This window comes from Anolis sagrei, chromosome 3 (assembly GCF_037176765.1).
Source record: "Anolis sagrei isolate rAnoSag1 chromosome 3, rAnoSag1.mat, whole genome shotgun sequence".
Classification (NCBI taxonomy): Eukaryota; Metazoa; Chordata; class Lepidosauria; order Squamata; family Dactyloidae; genus Anolis; species Anolis sagrei.
Genome location: NC_090023.1, coordinates 157689138 through 157712446, shown reverse-complemented (window position 1 = coordinate 157712446; position 23309 = coordinate 157689138). Strand labels below are relative to the sequence as shown.

General features: G+C 39.3%; 1 protein-coding gene across 1 annotated transcript in view; it reads right to left on the bottom strand.

The window, feature by feature from the left end:
- NRG3 (neuregulin 3) overlaps positions 1-23309 on the bottom strand; it is an 830553-nt gene that overhangs the window by 104496 nt on the left and 702748 nt on the right. The window contains exon 4 of the mRNA XM_060769009.2: positions 9660-9686. Coding sequence (XP_060624992.2) covers positions 9660-9686 — 27 coding nt within the window. The remainder of the gene's footprint in view (positions 1-9659; positions 9687-23309) is intronic.

Here is a 23309-nt window from a genome sequence, read left to right as displayed (position 1 = left end):
GCAGTGGGTTAAACCCCTGTGCCGGCAGGACTGAAGACCGACAGGTCGCAGGTTCGAATCCGGGGAGAGGCGGATGAGCTCCCTCTACTAGCTCCAGCTCCTCATGCGGGGACATGAGAGAAGCCTCCCACAAGGATGATAAAAACATCAATTCATCCAGGCGTCCCCTGGGCAACATCCTTGCAGACGGCCAATTCTCTCACACCAGAAGCAACTTGCAGTTTCTCAAGTTGCTCCTGACGCTACAAAATAAAAACAAAACCCACCACTGGTGAGGAGCCCTATGGCAGAGAATTCAAAAGCTCCTGCCCTATACTACATTTCCCAGAATTCTGCTCAGCATCAGGAAGCCCCAATCAGGATAGGGGAGAGATTTGTCCCTCTGTAGCCGCAGCCAGCCAGAGTTAAAAAAATGTTGAATCTGTAAAAAGGAGGACTGGTACTTCTAGTAAGTAAATCTCTATGCTGGGCTGGGAAAGAAATCCCTAAATGGAAGTTCTATTGGTTAATACAGGAGACGTTCAATGAGATAGCTATTGTGGCTTTAAAAAATCCATGGATGCATGAAATGTTCTGAAATGTTTTGTCATTTTAGGAAGTTTCACCCCCAATAGCTATAAAATTAGGGAGAAAGGAGCCCCCAACGTTTCCCCACTTGCACAATCACTATAACGCAAAAGTAACATAATTCTGTTACTCTCATTATAGTAACTAATTTTTCACTAATTACACTTTAGAAACACTTTAAAAACAAAATGTCGATGCCCCCTAATTTTGTAATGAGTTTTGAAACATTTTTTTCATTGATCGCACAGCCCTAGTATAAACTTTAATGATCAAACATGGCACGGTATCAAAACTTACTCATCTATATTTCATCATTTTCCTTTCAGTGTTGTGATTGCTGTTTTTACTTTTTAAAAAAATAAGTCATTTATCTTTATTCCAAATAGAAAATCCTATTAATTATCAACTTTTGGCTCATTTGATTTAATGGGGACTTTGGCCTGTTTGAGCCATTACAGTTTTTTTATTTGTTCTGCATAGCTTTAACAAATCTATTTTTCCCTCTGTGCTGGTACGGCTGTACCAGGAGCTCCAACTTTATTTGCTTTGTATTAAATGTTTGTTTGCAGTCCTAGGTTTCAGGGACTCTGCAGATAGATGGCTTCCTTTGGTCGCAGTCATAGGGCAAGTCACCTGTCCATCATCGTTAAATTTTGGTTCCGCCCCTTGCACAGAGCAATTTGGAAGGGAAGGGAGCCATTTTTAGTTAGTCTCAGCAAGGAAATCTAATGTACAGGACGTGTGCAAGCTTCCCCTGTACAAAAGCTTCAACCCTTAAGATTTTCCAGGGGAGAACAGTCTTAAGAGTCTCCAAAGATTTCCAAAGATTTCCAGGGAAACAGCCCTAAAGATCAAAGAACTCCAGCTGGAGAGTCTACTGCCTTACTGGTAGGTCCACTCGGCGTTTGAGACACAGTTCGACCCTGTAGCGGAGTCCACATCAGTGAGGATTAGATTACAGTCAGCCTGGGAGAAGTTAAAAAGGGGATTTTCCTTTAAAGTAAAGAAGAAGTTATTGAAGATAGTTGCCTGTCCTTTGTGGGCAAGTGTAGGAAGACATCAGTTGCATAAAAGCCTGGAATCAGTTGTTTAACTTTACTGAAGACAAGAGAAGTTTCTGTTTGATTGTTCATTAATAAAGAACTTTGTTATACTTGACAAGCCATCTAAAGATCATTTGTGATGGAAAACCTCTGAGAACTTTTCTTTGGGCCCCCTGGCTTCCCGCTGGGCAAAGGTTGCACGTCCTGTTCCAAAGGAAATTTTTTACAGGCCCAGCGTGCAACAGAACACCCTCACTCCAGATTTTTTTTTTCATTTGAGAGGAAATTAATTTTGAAGGAGGAGGGTTGACATCTTGTTCAAGTTATATATCATTGTGTGAGATCCCCCCCCCCCCCCAGTATGTTCATTTATAGATACTTTCCAAATATATGTAACTTTAGGCATTTTCTTGCTGTTTTCAATTTATAGGCATTTTCCTATTGATTGAAAAGTATTACTATACATTTTTGAGGCATCTATATTTTCAAATTTATACATTTACGTAACATGTACAGGAATAACAACAGAATCTGAAATACATTATTCTGACAAAATACATTAAAATATGTATCAATTTCAATTAATCATCTCAACAATTGTGAACTGGATATATTTATTTTAAAAATCCATAATTAATGTGATTGGTTTCCATTCCTAGTCGAGGATAAAAATAGCTGCCGCCACATTGTAAACATCAAGGACTTCTCTTCATAACTGATTTGCCTTTGGTTGTAGATTTGCTTGTTTCAGATAGTAATGCTCACTGCTTTAAATTGGGAGCAAGCCTCAAAGAATACAAGGCAATACATTTCCAAGTAAATAATACATAGGTGTATGCTGCATATTCTTTTTGGATGCTGAAACATTCAATCTTTTTTCTACATGCTGATCTGACTTTTCTGAGCTAGATATTTGCATTTCATTCAACTATTTCCCCAGAGCATGCAAGATCTAGCAGTGCAGTTAGTGCAATATCACAACTACCGAACTTTCTCAAATGACTTCAACAGCTGTGCCCTATATTCTGAGTAAGCCAGTATGTCCAATTGCACAGTACATCGCCAAATGCCTTAGCCTCATGTGTTACTCTCTTATTGTCTTTGTGCCTTGTTGCACTGTTTATCAAAACATATATGTTTCCAACCCAGTGCTCTGTGTTCAAATAATCAGAAGTATTTTGTGGATGTTTGAAACTTTTCATTCTGCACAATTATCTTTGTACTATTATTGGTTAAGAATAAAGTTTGAAGCTTTGATGTCCATTCCACACCCATCTTGTGCCTAAGCAGTGAAGTGCTTGATGTTTGAGACTGGGATTCGGAGGGTGAAGATTTAAGTCCCACCAGATATATTTCCTATCATGGTGCACTGGGAAACAATGATCCTCTTTTGTGTAGAAGAGATGTGATGAAGGACTCTTCTGTTATCTGAGCAACACAGTTGAAAGAAGTGAGTTATCCTACAGGTTAGCAAAGAATTAATGATCTGATGGGTTAGGTTACCTGAAATAAGGCCTCACTACTAGACATAGATCATGAGAAGTGGGAAAGCTTTGAGAGGCTTCTGAGATGAGAGGCTATAAACCATGGCACCACAATAGAGATTTCAGGGAAATTTAGGGAAGGAAGGAGGAAATTTGGTGTTTGCCTTACTATTTCTAGAGAAAAACTGGTTGTGGGCTAGACTCCCAGCTTGCTTTGGAAATTTTAAAAACTGGAAAAGCAATTGTATTATGGGTAGAAAAACAATGTTTAGCTAGTTGTGTTAGGGCTTATGCGTGTATCCATCCTTGAATGTGATTTGATATTGATTTTGTAACTTTGTAACTACATTTAAGAAATGCCTAAAGGAAAATGCTACCCTATACAAAACTTCAAGTCTTTTCTAACTTAAGATGCTCCTAATGCTAGCTTCAAGTCATTTTTAACTTAAGATGCTCCTGATGCTCTGGATTAATGTAGAGTAAACTGGGATTTCCTGGTTTATTCTGGATTTTAAAGAAACACCTAAAAAGATCTGGACCTTACTGCAAGTAAGATCTTTTCAGGTATTGGGTCTGTGGGGATTGACTCTCGGGATAGCCTTCCGTGATCCTGTGGGGCAATCCCCATTACTATCTCTGTTCTTCAAGCCCTAAGACCCGTCGCAAACTCTGTTCCTGCGGAAGCAAACCTTGCTAGCATGTCCCTGATGTCATGAGACTCCGCCTCTTTCTCCTTGCGAGAGTGGTTTTTCCTTTGCTAGGGCAGCATTGCCAGCATACTCTCTCAGTTGGCAGAATTCAACTGAGAGAAAATGCAGGCAATGCTGCCCTAGCAAAGGAAAAACCACGCTGGCAAAGAGAAAGGGGCGGAGAAAGGGGCGGGGCAAGAGGCGCAGGCTCATGATGTCAGGGACGTGCTAGCAAGGTTTGCTCCCGCAGGAATAGAGTTTGCGACGGCTCTAAGAACCTGAAATATTGGGATGGCACCCCCACCCTCTCCTCCCACCCCCCTGGTTATCCTGTAAAGTTACAGGAGGAGCCTGGCTGTGTCCTCAGGCCCCTCAGAGAAAGCTCCTGATGCATCAAAATGACTCTTTGGAGAGGGGAGGGGGTTCCTTTTGCAATGTAGGCCACACAGAAAACCCCAGGTTTTCCTGGGGGAGGGGATATGTCCTGCAGGGTTGACCAGTGGTCCTGCACCTAATTCTCCCTCTAAACGTCCTGAAAGAGCCTGGCTGCATCCACAGGCCCCTCCAAGAAAGCTCCTGACATGTCATCTTGCTGCATCAGAAGCTTTCTCCAAAAGGTCTGAGAATACAATCTGGTAAATTTACAGGTGGAAAGGGGGGTGGGGGGAAGAGAACTAGATGCCCTATGTGTGGCCTAAATGGCAATGCCAAAAATAATCAGGTCTCCCTCTCCCATTCAAGTGCAGGAGGCAAGAAGTCCTGAAACAAGAAGTAACATGTAGTTGTACATATATTTCCTCTTTTGTTGAACAAAGTCAAGATGGTTCCTTTCTTCTAGGCTGTAATGCATAAATGGCAATTGCAAATGCATAAAGTAGAATTACATAATTGTGACTGCTTCATATTCACAATCCCTTATGTATACACTATTTTAGGCAATATGCAGGAACTTCCCAGTCCTCACTTACTAAGCAGCTACAATGTTTGTCTGTTATTTTGTTGATCAAGAAGTATCTGACTAATATTTTCACCTTTCTCATAGAAGTGATTTCCAGTGCAAGGAGGAATTGTGATAGGGAAACTTCTTACTCTCACTAGAAATGGTTCATAGGAGGGGATGCTGATTCCTCATCAAGAGAGGATCAGACCCCTGTCACTTGCCATTCTTGCTGCCTAATAAGTGAGAATTGGAGGGGGGTGAGTAAATCAAAGACACCACATAGCAATGAAACTATTGTGGTAATATATTTATAACTGTATTGTAGAAGGCTTTCATGGCCAGAATCACTGGGTTGTTGTAGGTTTTTTCGGGCTATATGGCCATGGTCTACAGCAGTGTTTCTCAACCTGGGGGTCGGGACCCCTGAGGGGGTCACGAAGGGGTGTCAAAGGGGTCACCAAAGACCAGCGAAAACACAGTATTTTCTGATGGTCATGGGGATTCCATGTGAGAAGTTTGAGCCAATTCTATTATTGGTGAAGTTCAGAATGTTTTTTTTTATTGTAATGAACTATAAATCCCAGCAACTCTAACTCCCAAAAGTCAATGTCTATTTTCCCCAGGCTCCACCAGTGTTCACATTTGCGCATATTGAGTATTTGTGCCAAGTTTGGTCCAGATCCACCATTGCGTGAGTCCACAGTGCTCTCTGGATATGGTGAACTACAAATCCCAAACTCAAGGTCAATACCAACCAAACCCTTCCAGTGTTTCCATTGGTCATGGGAGTTCTGTTGGCAAATTAGGTTCAAATCCATCGCTGGTGGAGTTCAGAATGCTCTTTGAACTATAAATCCCAGCAACTACAACTCCCAAATTACAAAATCAATCCTCCCCCAACCCCACTAGCATTTACATGTGGTTGCATTGGGTATTTGTGCCCAGTTTGTTCCAGTGAATGAAAATACATCTTGCATATCTGATATTTACATTATGATTTATAACAGTAGGAAAATGACTGTTATGAAGTAGCAAAGAAAACAATATTATGGCTGGGGGTCACCACAACATGAGGGACTGTATTAAGGGGTCACGGCATTCGGAAGGTTGAGAACCACTGGTCTAGAGGCATTCTCTCCTGATGTTTCGCCTGCATCTATGGCAAGCATCCACAGAGGTAGTGAGGTCTGTTGGAACTAGGATCCAACAGACCTCACTACCTCTGAGGATGCTTGCCATAGATGTAGGCGAAACGTCAGGAGAGAATGCCTCTAGACCATGGCCATATAGCCCAAAAAACCTACAACAACCCATATTCATAACTGTCATAGTGAGTTCAGACCCTAGTCTTACAACAATGCCACAAAATCAGGTAAGGGTAGCATACAGCAGGAATGGTCTTGAAGTTAGCATTGTTCAATGGATCTTTGTGTATGATAATAGCACTGATCTTAAAGGGTAAAGTGTTTTTTTTTCATTGAGATCTGACAAGGGAGGACTCATAGCAATGAGTGGGAAAATTTCATTTTAAGTTGGCCCCAGTCTCTAGGGTGAGTGGGATCAATTGCAAACACCTCTTTTCTTTTTTACTTCTTGTATGGAAGGGGTGGTAAAGATCAGCATTGCTGTGACTCACTTAATCCATAGAGACCTTAATGCATAATTATTACCTATCATTGCTTCTGATACAAACAAAGTATGATTCAGTACAAAGCTGGTAACTGTATTTCTCCCCAGTTCTTTGCTTTCTCTGTGTGGGCAAGCTAGATAAACCTAAAGTGGCAAATGCACTTTCAAAAAACATATCTCTTTAGAGAACAATGTAAAAGTAGTGTTCCCATCGCTTCATGTCCCCGTTAACATTTTACTGCTGACTGCAGTGTCCAAGAATATCAGAACTGCATCAGAGGCGAGGACCACAAAGGGCAGACTGCGTTTCAGGTTCTGCTTTTATTATAAAATACAGGGCTTTATTTTTATAATAGTACTTGTCATTTATCTTCAAAAGGATTTTTTAAAGCCCCAAAGAATGTTTAAGTTATTTTTTTCTGCACAATATTTTGCTCAACCTAAACCGGGCTGCTATAGCCTATGTTAAAGTGGAAGAAGGGTACACAGAAAAAGGATGCATGATTAATCAAAGACACAGACTCTCACTACATATTAGATTTATGCAGTTCGAAATAAATTTAAAAATCATGCCTATTTCAAACACTCCTGAGGTTTTAAGAACTAAGGGGCAAACTGGTCTGCACTCAAGATAATAAGAACAAGGGTAATTGAAACAATGATATAAGGCAGTCTGAGACTTTTACGGCCTCATCAGTCAGGCCAGCTAGAGTTGCCACACATTTTGGTGAATCCAGTGGTACCCACTAGGGGATGTTTGAAAACTGTTGCCCCATATCACCCAACTCACTGGTTGCCCCATGGAGGGAAGAATTGGCCACTCAGCTCCCCCCCCCCTCCCATTGTTTCAAAGGCAACACGGGAAGTTTCATGTGTTGCCTCTGTAGTGGCATATTCGAAGTCTTCTATAGTTTTATGACAGAGCCCCACTGGAAGAAGTTCAATGTCATGGGATGGGAACTGGTGGGCTCCATTATAAAATTATAGAAGATCTGGCATATGCTGCCAAAAGTAAACCCTTCTGATCAGGTCACTAGAGATAGATTTATTTTCATAAAATAGTAATACTGAAATAGCTATGTGTACTAAAGAACCTTGTCTATAAAGGCAAAATTAACAACAATACTGATCTATCTACTAGGGCTGGGTAACCACGGAAAAAATTGTTTCTAAACTCGATTCGTTTTTAGGGGGTTTTTGCGTTTCATTTTTTAAAAGAATTCCGGAATTTTTCTTTAAAAAAGTTCGAAATATACGAAATTTCGTAAATTACGAAACAATTGCGAAACAATTACGAATCGATTCGTTAATGGCAGACGCAATTGCGCAATATGCAAAAAAACCCTCCAAATGGGACAGGGGGAACTTCTGAAGCTTCCCTCTCCCTCTGTTGTTGACTGTTGGTGTGATAATTTATTTTTTATCACTGATAAAACAAACAACAACCCTAAAACTTGCACCAGACATACGGAAATAATTTCGAAACAATTACGAAACAATTTCGAAACAATTTCAAAACAATTACGAAACAATTACGAAATAAATTGAAAATTTTGTTTCGATTTTTAATTGCTCCTGCATGGCTCAATATCGGATCGTAAGCTAATTTAAGTACGAATTAATAACGAATTACGAAATTAACGAACGAAACCGCCCAGCCCTACTATCTACAAATACTAATGCTATAGATATGATCTCACCTACAGATGCCAAGTCCCCTACATATGAAGATTAGCGTAAATGACTACTACCATTAGACCACAGAAATTTAGATAAAATATAAAGAGTTGGTTTTATATCACTTCCTATCTCTTAGCATCCATCTAACCAATTCAAAAGGCCAAAGGTCTTGAACCTTCCAAAAGAGATATACTTGGTGTTTTTCACATCTGTCTCCTAACAACCAAACTGGATGGCAATACCTAAGATGACCTTCACTGGAATTCTTCACAGTTCCAGAGATGCAAATAAGAAAATATAAAGGCTATGAAAGCACTGAAGATCGAAGAATAAGTATTCTTATATAACAGGTCCTTTTAATGATTTCAGTGTTTGGGACAATATGAAAATACAATTTTTTGTGGGGGGGGGGGCAATGGGGTTTCTATATCATTCCACATATAAACAAGAAAGCACCTTCTGATAGCTAATTTTATCTAAATATAGTAGGAGATAGAAAAATGAAGGCGGGTTGCATCAGTTTGATCCTGAGATATATGTGCGCCTTCAAATCAACTGTCTGTTTATGGTGACCCATGAATTACATAGGGGTTTCTTAGGGGAAAAATACTCAGAGGTGGTTTTGCCAGATAATAATAATAATAATAATAATAATAATAATAATAATAACTTTATTTTTATACCCTGTCTCTATCTCCCCGAAAGGACTCGGAGTGGCTTACAGAGGGACAAGCCCAAGGATCACAAATAAAACAGACACAGTAAAAACAATCAATAACAACAAATAATAAAAACATTAAAATCAATTAACATCATAAAAACAATACCCTAGCTAGCCAATTTGAAACTGGGTTTGGGCTCAGAGTAAGTGCAATGATTCATTGGGTGAGTCGAGGGAAAGTGCAATAGAGGTCTGGGTTGGCCATTCAAATACAGAAAAGTATAGAGCTTAGATAAGGTCGGGATAATTCTCAAGTGAACCCCTTAGTCAAAGGCGCAATGGAACTACCAAGTTTTTAACTCCTTACAGAAAATGGAGAGAGTAAGGGCCTGTCTGATCTCACTAGGAAGAAAGTTCCAGAGCCAAGGGACCACCACAGAGAAAGCTCTCTCCCTCGTCCCCACCAACCATGCTTGAGATGGTGGTGGAAGTGAAAGAAGAGCCTCTCCTTAGAGTACATGCTGGTTCATAGGGGAAGATGCAATCGTAAAGATAGGCAGGTCCTGAACCATTTAGGGCTATGTAGGCGATCACCTGCACTTCCTGTGAAACATAACCCATGGCATCTGAAAGGTATTCATCAGTGCTTTCCCATCTAAGTACTAACCAAAGTTGATAATGCTTAGCCTCCAAGCTTAGATGGGATCTGGTATCATTGGGATATTTATATCTTAACGTGCCTGTTAAAAATTGGATCAAAGCTATTTTTCCACAAAACTTAAAATATTTAAACAATATAAAATATTTGTAGTGCTGCTGCTTTATCTGTCATTGTGATGAATCATGGTCTCACTTTGAATTGAAAACAGTGGCAATAATTATTTCACAGTACATGTAACACAAAAGACAAGTGAGAATTTTAATGCAATCAAGAACAATTGGTTTTTCAAAAAAGTGAAAACTTACCCATGAATTCGATTCCTAAATGATGAGCTAATCCAAGGAAAGCAGGTAAATGAAGAACAAAAGAAAGAGAAGAAAAATATTAATAAAGAATCATAACATTGGGGAAGAAAGTTGTTATATAGTTAGATCATGAAATCTAACAGAATAATGATATGGCTGTATCACAAGTGCTAGCATATTTCCACAGGACATATAATACTGAAGTGTGGTATATTCACAGCCCAAACCTATCCCATTTTCTGAGAGGTAACTTATGCATATTGGATATTTGGATACTTCTTGGTCCAAGGGGAGTATTCAAAAGATACTTAGACATTTAGATGATCCATTCCTCAGGTTTCGCATGAATCATATCTTCCCTATTCACCCCCATTGTATATATTTATTTTGAGCATGAGTTGACCAATGTACTATTGTACATTCGTCTCTCACATTATATGCTATTCAAAAGATAGCCCAAGCTGAACACAGTACTTCCAAAATCATGGTTTCTATCCAGACAACATGACACTTAAAAGTTATAATTGACACTCAATTCCTCTTATAATGTAAACCACATAGAATATTAATTTAAACATACAAAAATTATCATTAAAATCCAGTTAAACTATTAATAACATTAAAAGCAACTTTCGACAAAGTTGAAAAAACAGTAGAACATATAACTAATGGACTTTCTTTAAAACCAGTAAAGAGGAAAACATTTTAAGAAGAAAGTTCCATACGTTTAAGTTAAAGGTAATTTAAGGTAAGAATGTTGAGTCTGGAATCATCCACCATGAAGTCAATCCAATGAAAGAACAGGACATGAGACATACCCCCCCCCCTCCCGTTTGTACCTTTAACTTCAGTGGATCTGCTCTAAGCATGAGTAAAAGTACATTTACACTGCAGAATTTATCCAATACGTTTTCACTTTAACTGCCATGACCCAATGCCATGAAATTCTTTGGCAGGGAAGGCTAAAGTCCTTGTAAAACTACAACTCGTGTGATTACATAGCATTGAACCATGGCCATTGAAGTAATGTCAGTTCCATTTATTCTACAGTATAAATGCAGTCTAATAATAATAATAATAATAATAATAATAATACTTTATTTATAACCCGCTACCATCTCCCCATGGGACTCAGTGCGACTTACATGAAGCTGGGCCCGCAATACATCAATACAAGCAATGACAGACATAATACAAGTCAATTAAAATAAATTTCATACACAAATAGCATACACATTAAACAAAGTACAGTGCACATTTAAAATCTATGGCTGTGCCAAATGTAATTAAAGTTTAAAAAATAATGCTAGGCATGAACAAGGTGATGGAGATGGGGCGTTAATGGAGATATACAAGCAGTCCTAAATCGGTATAGAGTGCTTTGGAGGACATAATGCTAAGGGTTCATTATTCTGGGAAGGCACACTGGAACAACCACATTTTCAAGCTCCTCCTAAGGACTGCCAGAGATGGGGCATGCCTTAGGGAGTGAGTTTCAGAGTCAAGGGGCCACCACCGAGAAGGCCCTCTCTCTCGTCCCCACCAATGGTGCCTGCGATGCAGGTGGGAGCATGGGTAGTGCCTCTCCAGATGATCAAAGAGATCGTGTGGGTTTGTACACAGAAATGCGGTCACGCAGGTAGGCAGGTCCCAAACCATTCAGGGCTTTGTAGGTAAGAACCTGCACCTTGAATTGGGTTCGGAAAATGAATGGCAGCCAGTGGAGCTCCTTAAACAGGAGGGTTGACCGCTCCCTGTAAGGAGCACCAGTTAACAAACTGGCCGCCGTCCGTTGGACCAGCTGAAATTTCCGAGCCGTTTTCAAGGGCAGCCCCACGTAGAGCGCATTACAGTAGTCCAATCTGGAGATGACTAAGGCATGAACCACCCTGGCCAGATCTGCCTTCACAAGGTATGGTCGCAGTTGGCGCACAAGTCTTAATTGTGCAAAGGCCCTCCCAGCCACTGCCGACACCTGAGCCTCAAGCGTAAGTGATGAGTCCAGGAGGACACCCAAACTGCGGACCTGTGACTTCTAAGCGTAGATCCAACCAGTGTTGTGTGAAAATTTGTGCCTTAGCAGTTATTTATTTCATATATTATTTTCATACGTTTCCTCCCATGCAAGGTTCAAGGTAGCTTGTAACATGTTAAAACAAAGGACACCTAAAGAAGCTATTAATACAATTAAAAAACAATCAAGCAACACTTCTGCATAAAACACAAAATAAAAATAGTTTGAAAAATACATTTAAAACATCATCAGATGGGAGTTACTGGTTTAATGGAAATGATAAAAAGTGAACAAAAAGTGGATTGCTAAATAATTAAAATGTGTTCAAAGAGATGAAACACTGAGATATACCTGGGGGTGAATGGGAATTTCTGTTCAGCTTTGATAACACATTACATTGTACAACTCAAATGTGGAGTAAAGTAAAAGGAACCATTTTCATCAACCCTAAATTCAACACAAGAAAGGTGCTATGGTTGATAAATAGATACAAATGGGTCATGAGTATTTATGTAAAATGAAAAAAAAAATGAAACTAAGCTCACAATAGTTAAAGTACTTTGATGTGTGCATACATCCCAAGGCATAATTTATATCTATGTCAAAGCAGGGATATAACATGTCTCCCAAGATAGCTTGGGAGACATTTACACACTGCTTGAAATATTTGTTGTTGGCTTAATACCCAACTTATGATGGCCTCATCATGATTTACTTGATAAGATTTATTCAGAGGTGAATTGTTGTTGCAGTCCACTAATCATTTCATTTTCCCAAAGGCATTCAGTGGTTTCCAATGGCTAGAAAGTAATTCAGACCCTGATCTCCCAAAATCCTAGCTCAAAATCCAAAACACTTGCTTTGTGCATCATTTAGTATGTATTACATTTAACATTGGGTCTTCTGGATCTCTGGACAAAGGATAAAGTCTAAGGACCCATCTACACTTCCATATAATCTATTTTAAACTGCATTATAGTGGTCAGTCTAGGGCCCTTCTACACTGTCCTGTAATCTGTGATGGTCCATGGGTTTATCTGAGGTGTCCAAACAATGCCTCAGGTAAACATGTAATAACCTGGAGAAAACTGAGATATCTCAGTTTTCTCTGGATTACTTTGGCCTCTTTTATAAAAAGATGTATAAAATCTACATTATCTGATTTGAACTGGATTATGTTAGTCTACACTTCCATATAATCCAGTTCAAAGCAGATAATGTGGATTGTATACACCTATGTAGAAGGGGCATTTGGCTCCTGGGACTGCTTCCACAGTCTCTAGGGCAATCCCCACAGCCATCCCATGATGTGCCAGAAGATTGGGGGCTGGAGTAGGGATTTCCATCTTCTCCCTCCTGACACATTGTTTTTACATATCAGGAGAACTCTCTAGGAGAGTCTTTGCTGCTGGCAAGCCCCTCGGGGAACTTTTTGAAGGGAAAATGGGGGCTGGACGATGGCTGGGTGCCCCCTTGATTGATCATCTAGTCATCTCCCCCAAGAGAAAGACTGGGGTTTGGATTGGGGGTGGGGACAAAAGCCCAAGAAGTGGAGAAAGGCCTCTAGGCTCATATAAATTAGATTGAACACATTAAACTGGATTATCATCATCATCATCATCATTTAATTACTTATTAATTGCCCTCCATCCAAGATGCTCTAGGCGATTTACAAGCTAAATTGTAAAGGATAAAAATACATACATACATACATACAGATATTGATAAAATTAACATAGATAAAAAGCTCTAGTAAAAAGCCAGGTCTTAAGTGCTAGAGTAAAAGGCCCCAACTCACGCATGGCTCTCATATAGGGCAGCAAGGAATTCCACAAGGCAGGGGCAGAAATAGAAAAAGCTCTGTGTCTGGTCCTTTCCAAGTGCACCTCTCTAGGACCCGGTATATAAAGTAAGTCACGTTGGGATGGTCGTTGCGACCTCCGATGATGGGAGAAGGAGAGACGGTCCCTAAGATACGATGGGCCCTGGTCGTAAATAATCTTAAAGGTCAGAACTAGCATCTTATATGGATCATGGTAATCAGTTGGAAGCCAATGCAAATGCCGCAACACTGGTGTTATATGGCACTGCTATATAGTCCAGTTCAATGCAGTTAATCTGCATTCTGAAACTGAAGATTATATGACAGTGTAGATGGGGCCTAAAACAATTCTTCCACTTTTCCCTGGCCCCATCTATACTGACCATGTAATGCAGCTTCAAATTGATAATTGAGGAAGGTGGTTCCATTGTCCAGATTATTATATAGGAAATTTTAGAAAGAGCTTGAGACAGGTGGTGATTACACAAACCACAGAGGGCTGATACACATTAAGGGCTTTCTTTCACACACTGTGTGGGTGTTTGTTGTCTGAGTGTAGCACTATGAAGCTAGCTTCAAACTGCATTAAATGCAGAGGTGGCCCTAGGTAATTTTCAATGGTAAGCACAGTATTTTGCCCCCCCCCCCACCCCCATCCAACCAATCACTGATATATATATATTCTGTTCGTCGTGGTGCCAGTGTTGTGACTTCTGAAACTCACTGTGGCACATGGCAGGTGATGGAGAATTTCTCAAGGGCTGATGGTAAGTCTTCTACCAGATTCAGCAGCAGCATAGGTGATTAGGAAATTCCCTACATGTGCACTGTAGATTAGGCCACATGGAATTTCAGACCTACTGTGAATGCTGGCAACTACTGCAGCTACTGGGTCTTTTTCTTCCTGGCTGTGTACTGCCATATCTCATGATTAGATGGGTTTAGCTGAAATTCTGAACCCATTTACCCAGCTACACTTTAGGTCCATTTATGATAATTGTATCACCAAGAGGTAGTTAATGCATGCATGCCAAGTCTTGCCTATCCTGACATTGTGACAAAACCAGGCTCAGTCCAATGGCCTGCACCATAGGGCTTTATTGTGTAATCTCAGGAAATAAGATGCTGCCAGCCTGGCTATCTTGGTCAGCATATCCCAAAATGCTCATGACTAGGAAAGTTGAAATATCAGTTAATCAAACTGTAAGACATGAAGTTTGCTATACAATGGAGACACACGGAACTCAGGATACAAGGATAGCAGAGTTGGTAGGGTTCCTCATGACATCAAGAACAACTTCCTGGATCAGGGAATTAAAATGATGACTCAAAATATCCCTTCCTATTATCCTGTGACCAATAAAGTCAAAAGACTTTTGAAAGTCTTTTGAAAAGTTAGGTCCACACTAAAACAAGGAGGCAGCACTGTGTCCAAGAAGCAATAAATCCTTTCTAGAAATTACCAGTATGAAAATGGAAGTGACATTTCAAAAATCATTGTGTTAGTGTCACTCTGGCTATGGAGGTTGTGTGGCCTTGCTTGTGAGGATTGCTGTAGGTGTCACAAAAATGGTCCAGAACACTAAATGCAATTCGTAGGCCATGTGCCATCTGTACCTAATCCAGAAGCTTGACATTTTGGACAATGACAGCTTAAGACTCCGTGAGGATTTGAAATGTCACATATATAAAATTGTACACCTCTCCCACCATGTATTAATTTGGATTCTTTTTAGTGTATTTCGTTCATTTGCCATCAGGTTCTTTTCCTCTCCAGTTCATCTTGTATGAATTCATCCTGGAAGGTAAGTGTCCTTGTGAATTACAGAACTTTAATCATGGCTGTGGCTAGGGATTTAAATGTTTTAAAGTCTTTTTGCGACACCAGAAATATAAAGTATAGCATAAGAACAATACTATAAACTCTGAAAGCCCTTCTCAAGCACTGAGGACAATTGTTCAGCTATGTTCAGCTATGTCCTATGCTCTCCCAAGTACCTAAAATAAGCCCCATCTAGTTTAAAAAGACTATCTGAACTCTGAATACTAATCACCAGGGCTTTACAAGGGATTATATAGAGGAGGATACTGCTCTTAGAAGAGGGAGCTCTAAGAAGATCCCAAGTATTCAGAAACAATTGCCTGCTTGGGTAGATTTCCAAAAACTTCTGGTTTCCTTACTCCTTTGGATGTTTGGCTGTGAACTTTTATACTTTTTCCTAATGTAATACAGCTTGTACAAGATCCTATACATTTAAAAATGACCCTCAAATCTTCCAGCAAGTGCCCATACTTTTTCTGAAGGGATGGGTCAGAGGAACTTCAAGAATGGCATAAAGTACAAGTACTCATGGTTGAGAGTATGATAGGTATAGAGGACAGAGAGCCAAACATTGATCCAAAATATGAACTCAGTGTCATATGTTTGGCTGCAGGGCTGTTATCTCATTGATTTATGGTGGAACTAAGCACTATTGTCTTATCTTGGATTGAATCTCTTGGAGATCTTAATATGAAAAGGTTAGTATTTCAGTTTCAAACATATAGAATAACAAATGGCAAAAGTTTATTGGAAGTTGATCAAAACTTAAGTGAATGCTCTTCAGAAAGTTAGAAAGGTCCCATCTTGAAATATGAAGCATTCTTTCATACTATAATAATAATAATAATAATAACAACAACAACAACAACATAATAATTCCATCTCCCCAAGGGATTCGGTGTGGCTTACATGAGGCAGAGCCCAAATACAACAATACAAGCAATAAAAAACATAGACAATAAAATATACAACATTATCAATAAGACAACACACAATTAAAAACAGTGGGAAGGCCAAATGTAAAGTTGGAAGTAATGCTGGGACATGGACAAAAAGGTGATACTGGTGTTTGTGGAAGGGCATACGAGCAGACCTAAAGAAATGTAAAGTGCTTTGGAGGACAAAGTGCTATGGGATCATTATTCCGGGAAGGCACACTGGAACAGCCACGTCTTCAAGCTCCTCCTGAAGACTGCCAGAGTTGGGGCCTGTCTGATGTCTTTAGGGAATGAGTTCCAGAGTCGAGGGGCCACCACTGAAAAGGCCCTTTCTCTCATCCCCACCAATCGCGCCTGCGATGCTGGTGGGATCGAGAGCAGGGCCTCTCTGGATGATCGAAGGGATCGTGTGGGTTCGTATATGGAGATGCGGTCACGCAGGTAGGCAGGTCCCAAACCGTTCAGGGCTTTGTGGGTAAGAACCTGCACCTTGAATTGGGTCCGGTAAATGAATGGCAGCCAGTGGAGCGCCTTGAACAGGAGAGTTGACCGCTCCTTGTAAGGAGCCCCAGTTAGCAACCTGGCTGCCACCCGTTGGATCATCTGGAATTTCCGGGCCGTTTTCAAGGGCAGCCCCACGTAGAGTGCATTGCAGTATCTAGTCTAGAGGTGACTAAGGTGACTAATACTTTAAACACTGGGGCTGGATCTACACTTCCATATACAGTCATCCAGTTTCTGAATTCAAATTATCTGATTTGATATCTGAATTGTATGACAATGTAGATTGTTTGGAGTGTGAAAGATTGTGTCGTATTTCAAGAAAGGACCTTTTGAACATTCTGAAGAACATTAATTAAAGTTTTGATAAACTTCCAAGCTTTCAGACATTTCTTATTCTGTATATTTAAGGCTGAAATAAATTGATGGGCATGAATTACATTATGACTTAAATGCAAAACATTCAACACTGACGTAAAATGTAAAACATTATACTGATATTATGTACAAAGTAAAATATGCTCCCAGCCATTGCACGGTTAGTTTGTTTTCGTAAACCTGATTGAGATGCCAAGCGGATGTTGACTTTCCAAAATTATAGTCAAGATCAAACATGTTTATTTCATTGCCAGGAAATAAGAGGTGAAATCAAGCCACATTCCTTAATAAGTATATGCGGAGGAGCCGAGAAAGTTATTTTCTTTTCAAGAGTGTGCCAAACAAGCCAAAGAAATGATAAAGCTTTTCAGTGACAATCTGCCACCTCTTTCAAGGGTCCAGTTATCCAAGGTAAGAATGAGTTATATTGCTGTTCTTTTAAGAAGAAATCATGATTTTCTTCCATATGTTAAAGGAAGCTGCAAGATTTGTGAAAGCCAATGATAAAAGAGGCATCCTAGTAGTAATTTTTCTCCAAGATGAAGATCAACCTTTGATGAGTAAACTCTGGACTTGGTTAGTCAACCAGTTACAGATTCACCTTACTGTAGAACAATATATTGCATACTTTGATATCAGAAGATATTAAAGTATGCAATATCCACAGTATTCCCCTGACCTATCAAGCTTATTTTTATTGTTGTGTGCCTTTGAAGCTGGATCTACAATGCCCTAAATTCCAGTTTCAGAATGTGAATTAATTGCATTGATTTGGATGATAGGTCAGTGTAGACTGATATAGATTATCTGATTTGATAATGTGGATTATATGGAAGTGTAGAAGCGGGCTAAGGCTAATATATTATGGCATTTTGTTGGCAAGATTCGTTCAATCTTTGCATTCCTTCAAGGATAAGAAAGTGTGACTTTGCCAGGATCACCCAGTGGGTTTCTGTGACTGAGTGGGGATATCATCTCCAGAGTTGTAGATCAGTGCTCAACTGCTACACCATGCTGATCCTCTTACCAAGCTGGCAAATCTAACAATCAAAGATGTAAGATCAGTTTGCTGTGATTGGTTTTTTGAGAAAGCCATGCTGGCTCTTAATAAGAACAATGTTTTAGAACCATTCTAACTGTCTGGATAATAGTGGCTGAAGTTCTCTTTTCTATCCCTTTAAAGATGGAAACATTTGCTGTCCTCCAAAATGTTAGGATCTTCCTTTTTCTGCAAGAATTCTAAAAAAATTAATGACATTGGCTCTGTGGGAACTTTCATGCAGCACCAAAATGCAGGTTTTAAAGCTGAGGCAAAAAATTTATGAGACTTGACAGCAGGTCCACACACAGACCTGTCAGTCCTGGAAAATGCTCCCCTGCCATCCTCACATCTTCCTTTAAAGTGGATTAAGTTGAAGGGTGGATGAGGAACATCTGGCAGGAACTTTTAAAAAAATATCTCCAAGATTTTCTAGACCTCATGTGTGTGTGGCAGCAGCTAAATAGAAAAATAATTATAACCTAATGAAATTAATGAAGTTTTACCTTAGAAGAGATTCCTAATAGTGTGGGGAAGGAATTCTGGTAGTAATTCTGGTGGAAGGGAAGAATAACAGATGGTATAGAGGACAGGGAGGCAAGAAATCTATCTTATGTCAATATTTGAGGAAGCCAAGGCCGGAGTTGGGCTATATGTGGAAGGTTACAAGAGTTGGTGCCAAGAACAAATTGATAATTATTAATCTAAGGAGAAGCAAACGTCTGAAGATATGGTATAACAGCGCCACCTCCTGTCTGGTTGAAGTAAATAGCAGACAAAATTTAATATACTCTTTTAAATGATCAATTGAGGAAACTAATGTATTGTGAATGTATTGGGAAGGTAATTAAAGAGAATTAATAAGGGAAATGCTTGCTTTGAATAAGTTAAAAATACATATATGAAGATATGTGGAATTATATAATATGATGTGTGAAGAAATATATGAAGTTATGATCATCTGGGAGCGTGGTCAGATGATGTAAGGGGAAGTTGTGGAAAATATAATATTTTGCCAACAAATGTTCTTGCCAACAAATGTTCTTGCCAACAAATGTTCTTGGCCACGATTCGAGGACAAACTGATTAGATTGTGTAGATGTTAAGTGAATTGTACGCATGTGCGAACTGGATAATTTTGCCTATAAATACTGGGTGTTTTGGGTTAGTGCTTTGTACCTCATCAGCCAGATTGAAGCTGAGGTGCCCTTACCCGGGTAAGCATTAAATTCTGTGAACTTGCAAAGCTGTCTCTGTCTCTTCCTTCTTCTTCAATCTCCTGGATTATTTGGAATTGGGGACCCTCCCCGCTACATGTGCACACGCGGAGATCCCAATGCAAAGGCAAACAGATTTCTTATCTCTTTCTTCACCTAAATGTTAGTTCAAGCTCTATTTAATATTACAGATCTGAATAAAGGAATGGTTGCAAAGAGTTCTAATTGCTTTCCAATTCTGTTTCCCTCTAGCCACCTGTATGTCCACAGTTCCATTTTTTGACAGCTAGATCAACTGTTTCAGGCTTTTAAAATGTGCATATGTGCTGGAGCACATGAGGGAAAGGGAGGAAATCACATATTTTGCATGACTGCGGGGATATACAGACATGTGAAGGTGCACATTTTTGGGGAGGAATTGGATTTAAAGAGCAACTTTTTAATACGGGCTTTTCAGCTGTTAATGCAGTTCTACCCACACTTTCACTAGATGTCGTTTAGCCATCCCTCTTTTATCCTGGTACACATTATTAAGGAATGTGTAGAAGGGCCCTGAGGCCCCTTCTACACTGCCATATAAAATCCAGATTATCTGCTTTGAACTGGATGATATAGCAGTGTAGACTAATAAAATCCAGTTCAGAGCAGATAATGTGGATTATCTGATCTGATAATCTGGATTATATGGCTGTGTAGAAGGGGTATGAGGATTTAATCACTACTAGAATATCAATCCACTTTAAATTCAGTTGCTGCTTCCTAGAGAAATCTGGAGTTTGTAGTTCAGTGAGTTCCACTGCTTTTTTATGTTGTTTTGTGTGTTTTTTAAATATATATATAAAACAAAATAGCATATTTGAACAGATAATAACTGTCTATTGTGGGGATACATTATGTGGGGGTACATTATGATGACATATTTCTATATTATCTATTCATATTATACATTATATATTCGACCTTGCAGACGGCCAATTCTCTCACACCAGGAGTCACTCCTGACACGACAAAAAAAATCTATTCACATTCTTTATAGATTCATTCATATTACATTTTGTATTTTTTTCTCCCCCCCTTCCACCATCCTTCCCTACCCCTCCCACCACTTTTCTTTATATATCTTTATTTTTAACCACTAACACAACCTTTTTAACCTTTGTACAATATCTGTGCTGGCTTCACGTTCTTCTACCCATTTCATATATGTTGCCCATTTCTCTTTAATTTCTTCTGTTTTGTCCTCCTGTGAACCTTCTTGGGTAATGCATGCAATAATATCTGATTGGACTTGCTTTTTTTCACCTCTCCATTCCCAGGCTATTACTATCTTTCCTGCTAAAATCATTGCTTTAAATAAGTCTTGGTTCTTCGCAGCAATGTTTTTTATTCCCTGTAATTTCCATTAACATAAATGTCATATTGACTTGTATTGTTATTTTGAAAAGTTTCCCCATTTTTCTAATTATGTTATCCCAAAAAGTTGTTGCATTTAAACAGTCCCACCACATATGTGCATACCAGCCTTTCTCTACTTTATAGTGCCAACACATTGGACTTAATCCTGTTCCCATATTTGCTAGTTGAGCTGGTGTCCTATAACATTTCCAGATTAATTTCCTTTCTAATTATTTCTATTTTTCCATTTTAATTTTCTTGACCCCCTTCTTTACTTCCTCAACAGTTTGTTTTGTGAGTGGCCCTTCCTTCTGCCATTTATTTTGTAATGTTCTTACTACATATTCATCATCTTTTATCATCATTTAATATAATTCTCCTACTAAAATTTTCATTTTCTTCTGTCCTTTTATAAATATGTTTTCAAACTCACTTTCTTTGCCTAAACATTCTCCATACTTCCCCTGTTTAAATTTGTTATATAGGCTTGAGTGTTTTAAGGCCTTTCTACAAAATCCAGAATTTTGCAGGAAGCAGCAAGTGAATTTAAAGTGGATAGATATGTGATGTAGTCCTTATTGTTTTATCTTGATTGAGGAAAAGCATGATGGATAGACATTTGCTATCCATCATGCTTTTTCCATTGCTATGGCTGCTGCTATTGATTATTATTTCCAGAACACCTATTTCTTTTGAAGATACTTCACAAATAGCAAAGTATACATCAAAGCCTCTGTGCTCAAGATTACAGTCTAATAAACATGACAGAAAATGGGGAGAGGGAGGGAGAAATACAAAGGAAAGTACATCCAGTCAATAATTATTCTTTGTTTTTAAAGTTTTACTACACAGTTATAAATTAAGCAAATTAAATGCTAGTTGTTCACTTGCTTCTTAAACCTGTATGTCACTGTTTCATGGTGGATTTGCTGTACAGCTTAATCCCAAACATAAAACTGTGTGTGAGGGGTGGTGTTAAAACAATGTAAACATCAAGTCAAGTCAACAAACAATAGCATTCATGAATCACCATGAAAAGTCAGCCAAAGGCCTGTCTAAATAAGGCAACAAGAGTATATGTTAGCAGTTACATGGCTGTTTGAAACTGAAATACATTTTTGAGTAAATTAAAAAAGATATTGTAGTGTGTGAGTGTTACAGTAGAGTGTGTTGAGCAAGATACAACTGGTAGTAGGAAGGGAAAGAGGGCTGCTCAGGTGTTGGATCAAGAGCAGCAAAGGAAACAAATTAGGGAGATATTCATGACACCTACAGATTCTGAATCATTTGAAGGTTTCTCAGATTCTGAAATGGAGGAGGAGGGAGATGGGGGCAGAGACTTGAAACGGGCTACTCGGGAGCAAGAGTCAGATGAAGAGAGAGAAAGGAAACAGATCCGTGAAATGCTCCAACTGAGGAGGAAGACTTCATGGGGTTCACGGGGAGTGGTGGGACTGGGAGTGATGACGGGGAGGATCACCCAGTCCCGTGTACAAGAGATTATGGACATATCTACCCAACCCACATCAATTGAGGAGTTTGAAGGGTTTTCAGGAGAATGGCAACATGGAAATACATGGGGTGATCTAAGTCTTGATAGACGCCGGAAAAGTTGGAGGGACGGGCGGTGGCGAGCAGCTGTGGAAGCAAAGGTACCTGAGAGTGATGAAGACAGGGTGGAGTCCAGCTCCACCTCTGATGAGGAGTTATAGGATAAAAGTAAGGTATCAAACTATTGGAACTTTGCAGTAGGCAAAGTGTTGTATTGGGCTTGGGACTTTGTAGCTGCCATTACTCTTGCCTTGGGTGCTGGGACTGCAGATCGCTGTGTTTCCATGCTTCTACCTTCTGGAATCCTGTAAGTGCTGACTGCTATCTTCCTGCTGACTTCGGATTGTTTTTGGGACGACGACTTTGCGCTTTGGATTGCTACAGTTTTTTTTAACGTGCCTTGACCTTAGTCTGTTTCTAGACTACGTTTTTGCTTGCTCCTACCTTGTTTATTGATGTTTATTGGACTCTTTTGAAGCAATTTGCTAATACTTTTTGTTATCCCAGATTGTATCCCAGTATAATCTGGATTATATTCCAAGTTGTGTTTTTTGCTTGGCTTTTTGCTACAGACTTTCGGTTTTGCTAGTAATACTGAGTAAAGTGTTTCTAAGCCATTTTTGTTACTTTAATAAACTTTGTTGGACCTTTACCCTTGTGTTTGGCTCTGTTAAGGCTTCTGGTTCACAACAGTGAGAATCCTGTATTCCTGTTACATTGATGCTTTTCTGTTTATATTGACCTCTTTGGCAAGAAGGAGAGGAGAAGATATCAAGAAAATTCTTACTTATTTTTTACACATTGGAAGGATTGGCACATATATTACTTCCTAAGACTATGAAGTCCCACAACTTTGTTTTGGAGAATATAGTTGTTCTTAATGATTACATAAATGTTTCAAAACAAATGGGTATTTTTTTAAATTCCAAGACAGAAACATAGACCACAGAGAATATTATTCCCTTTGAGTTTA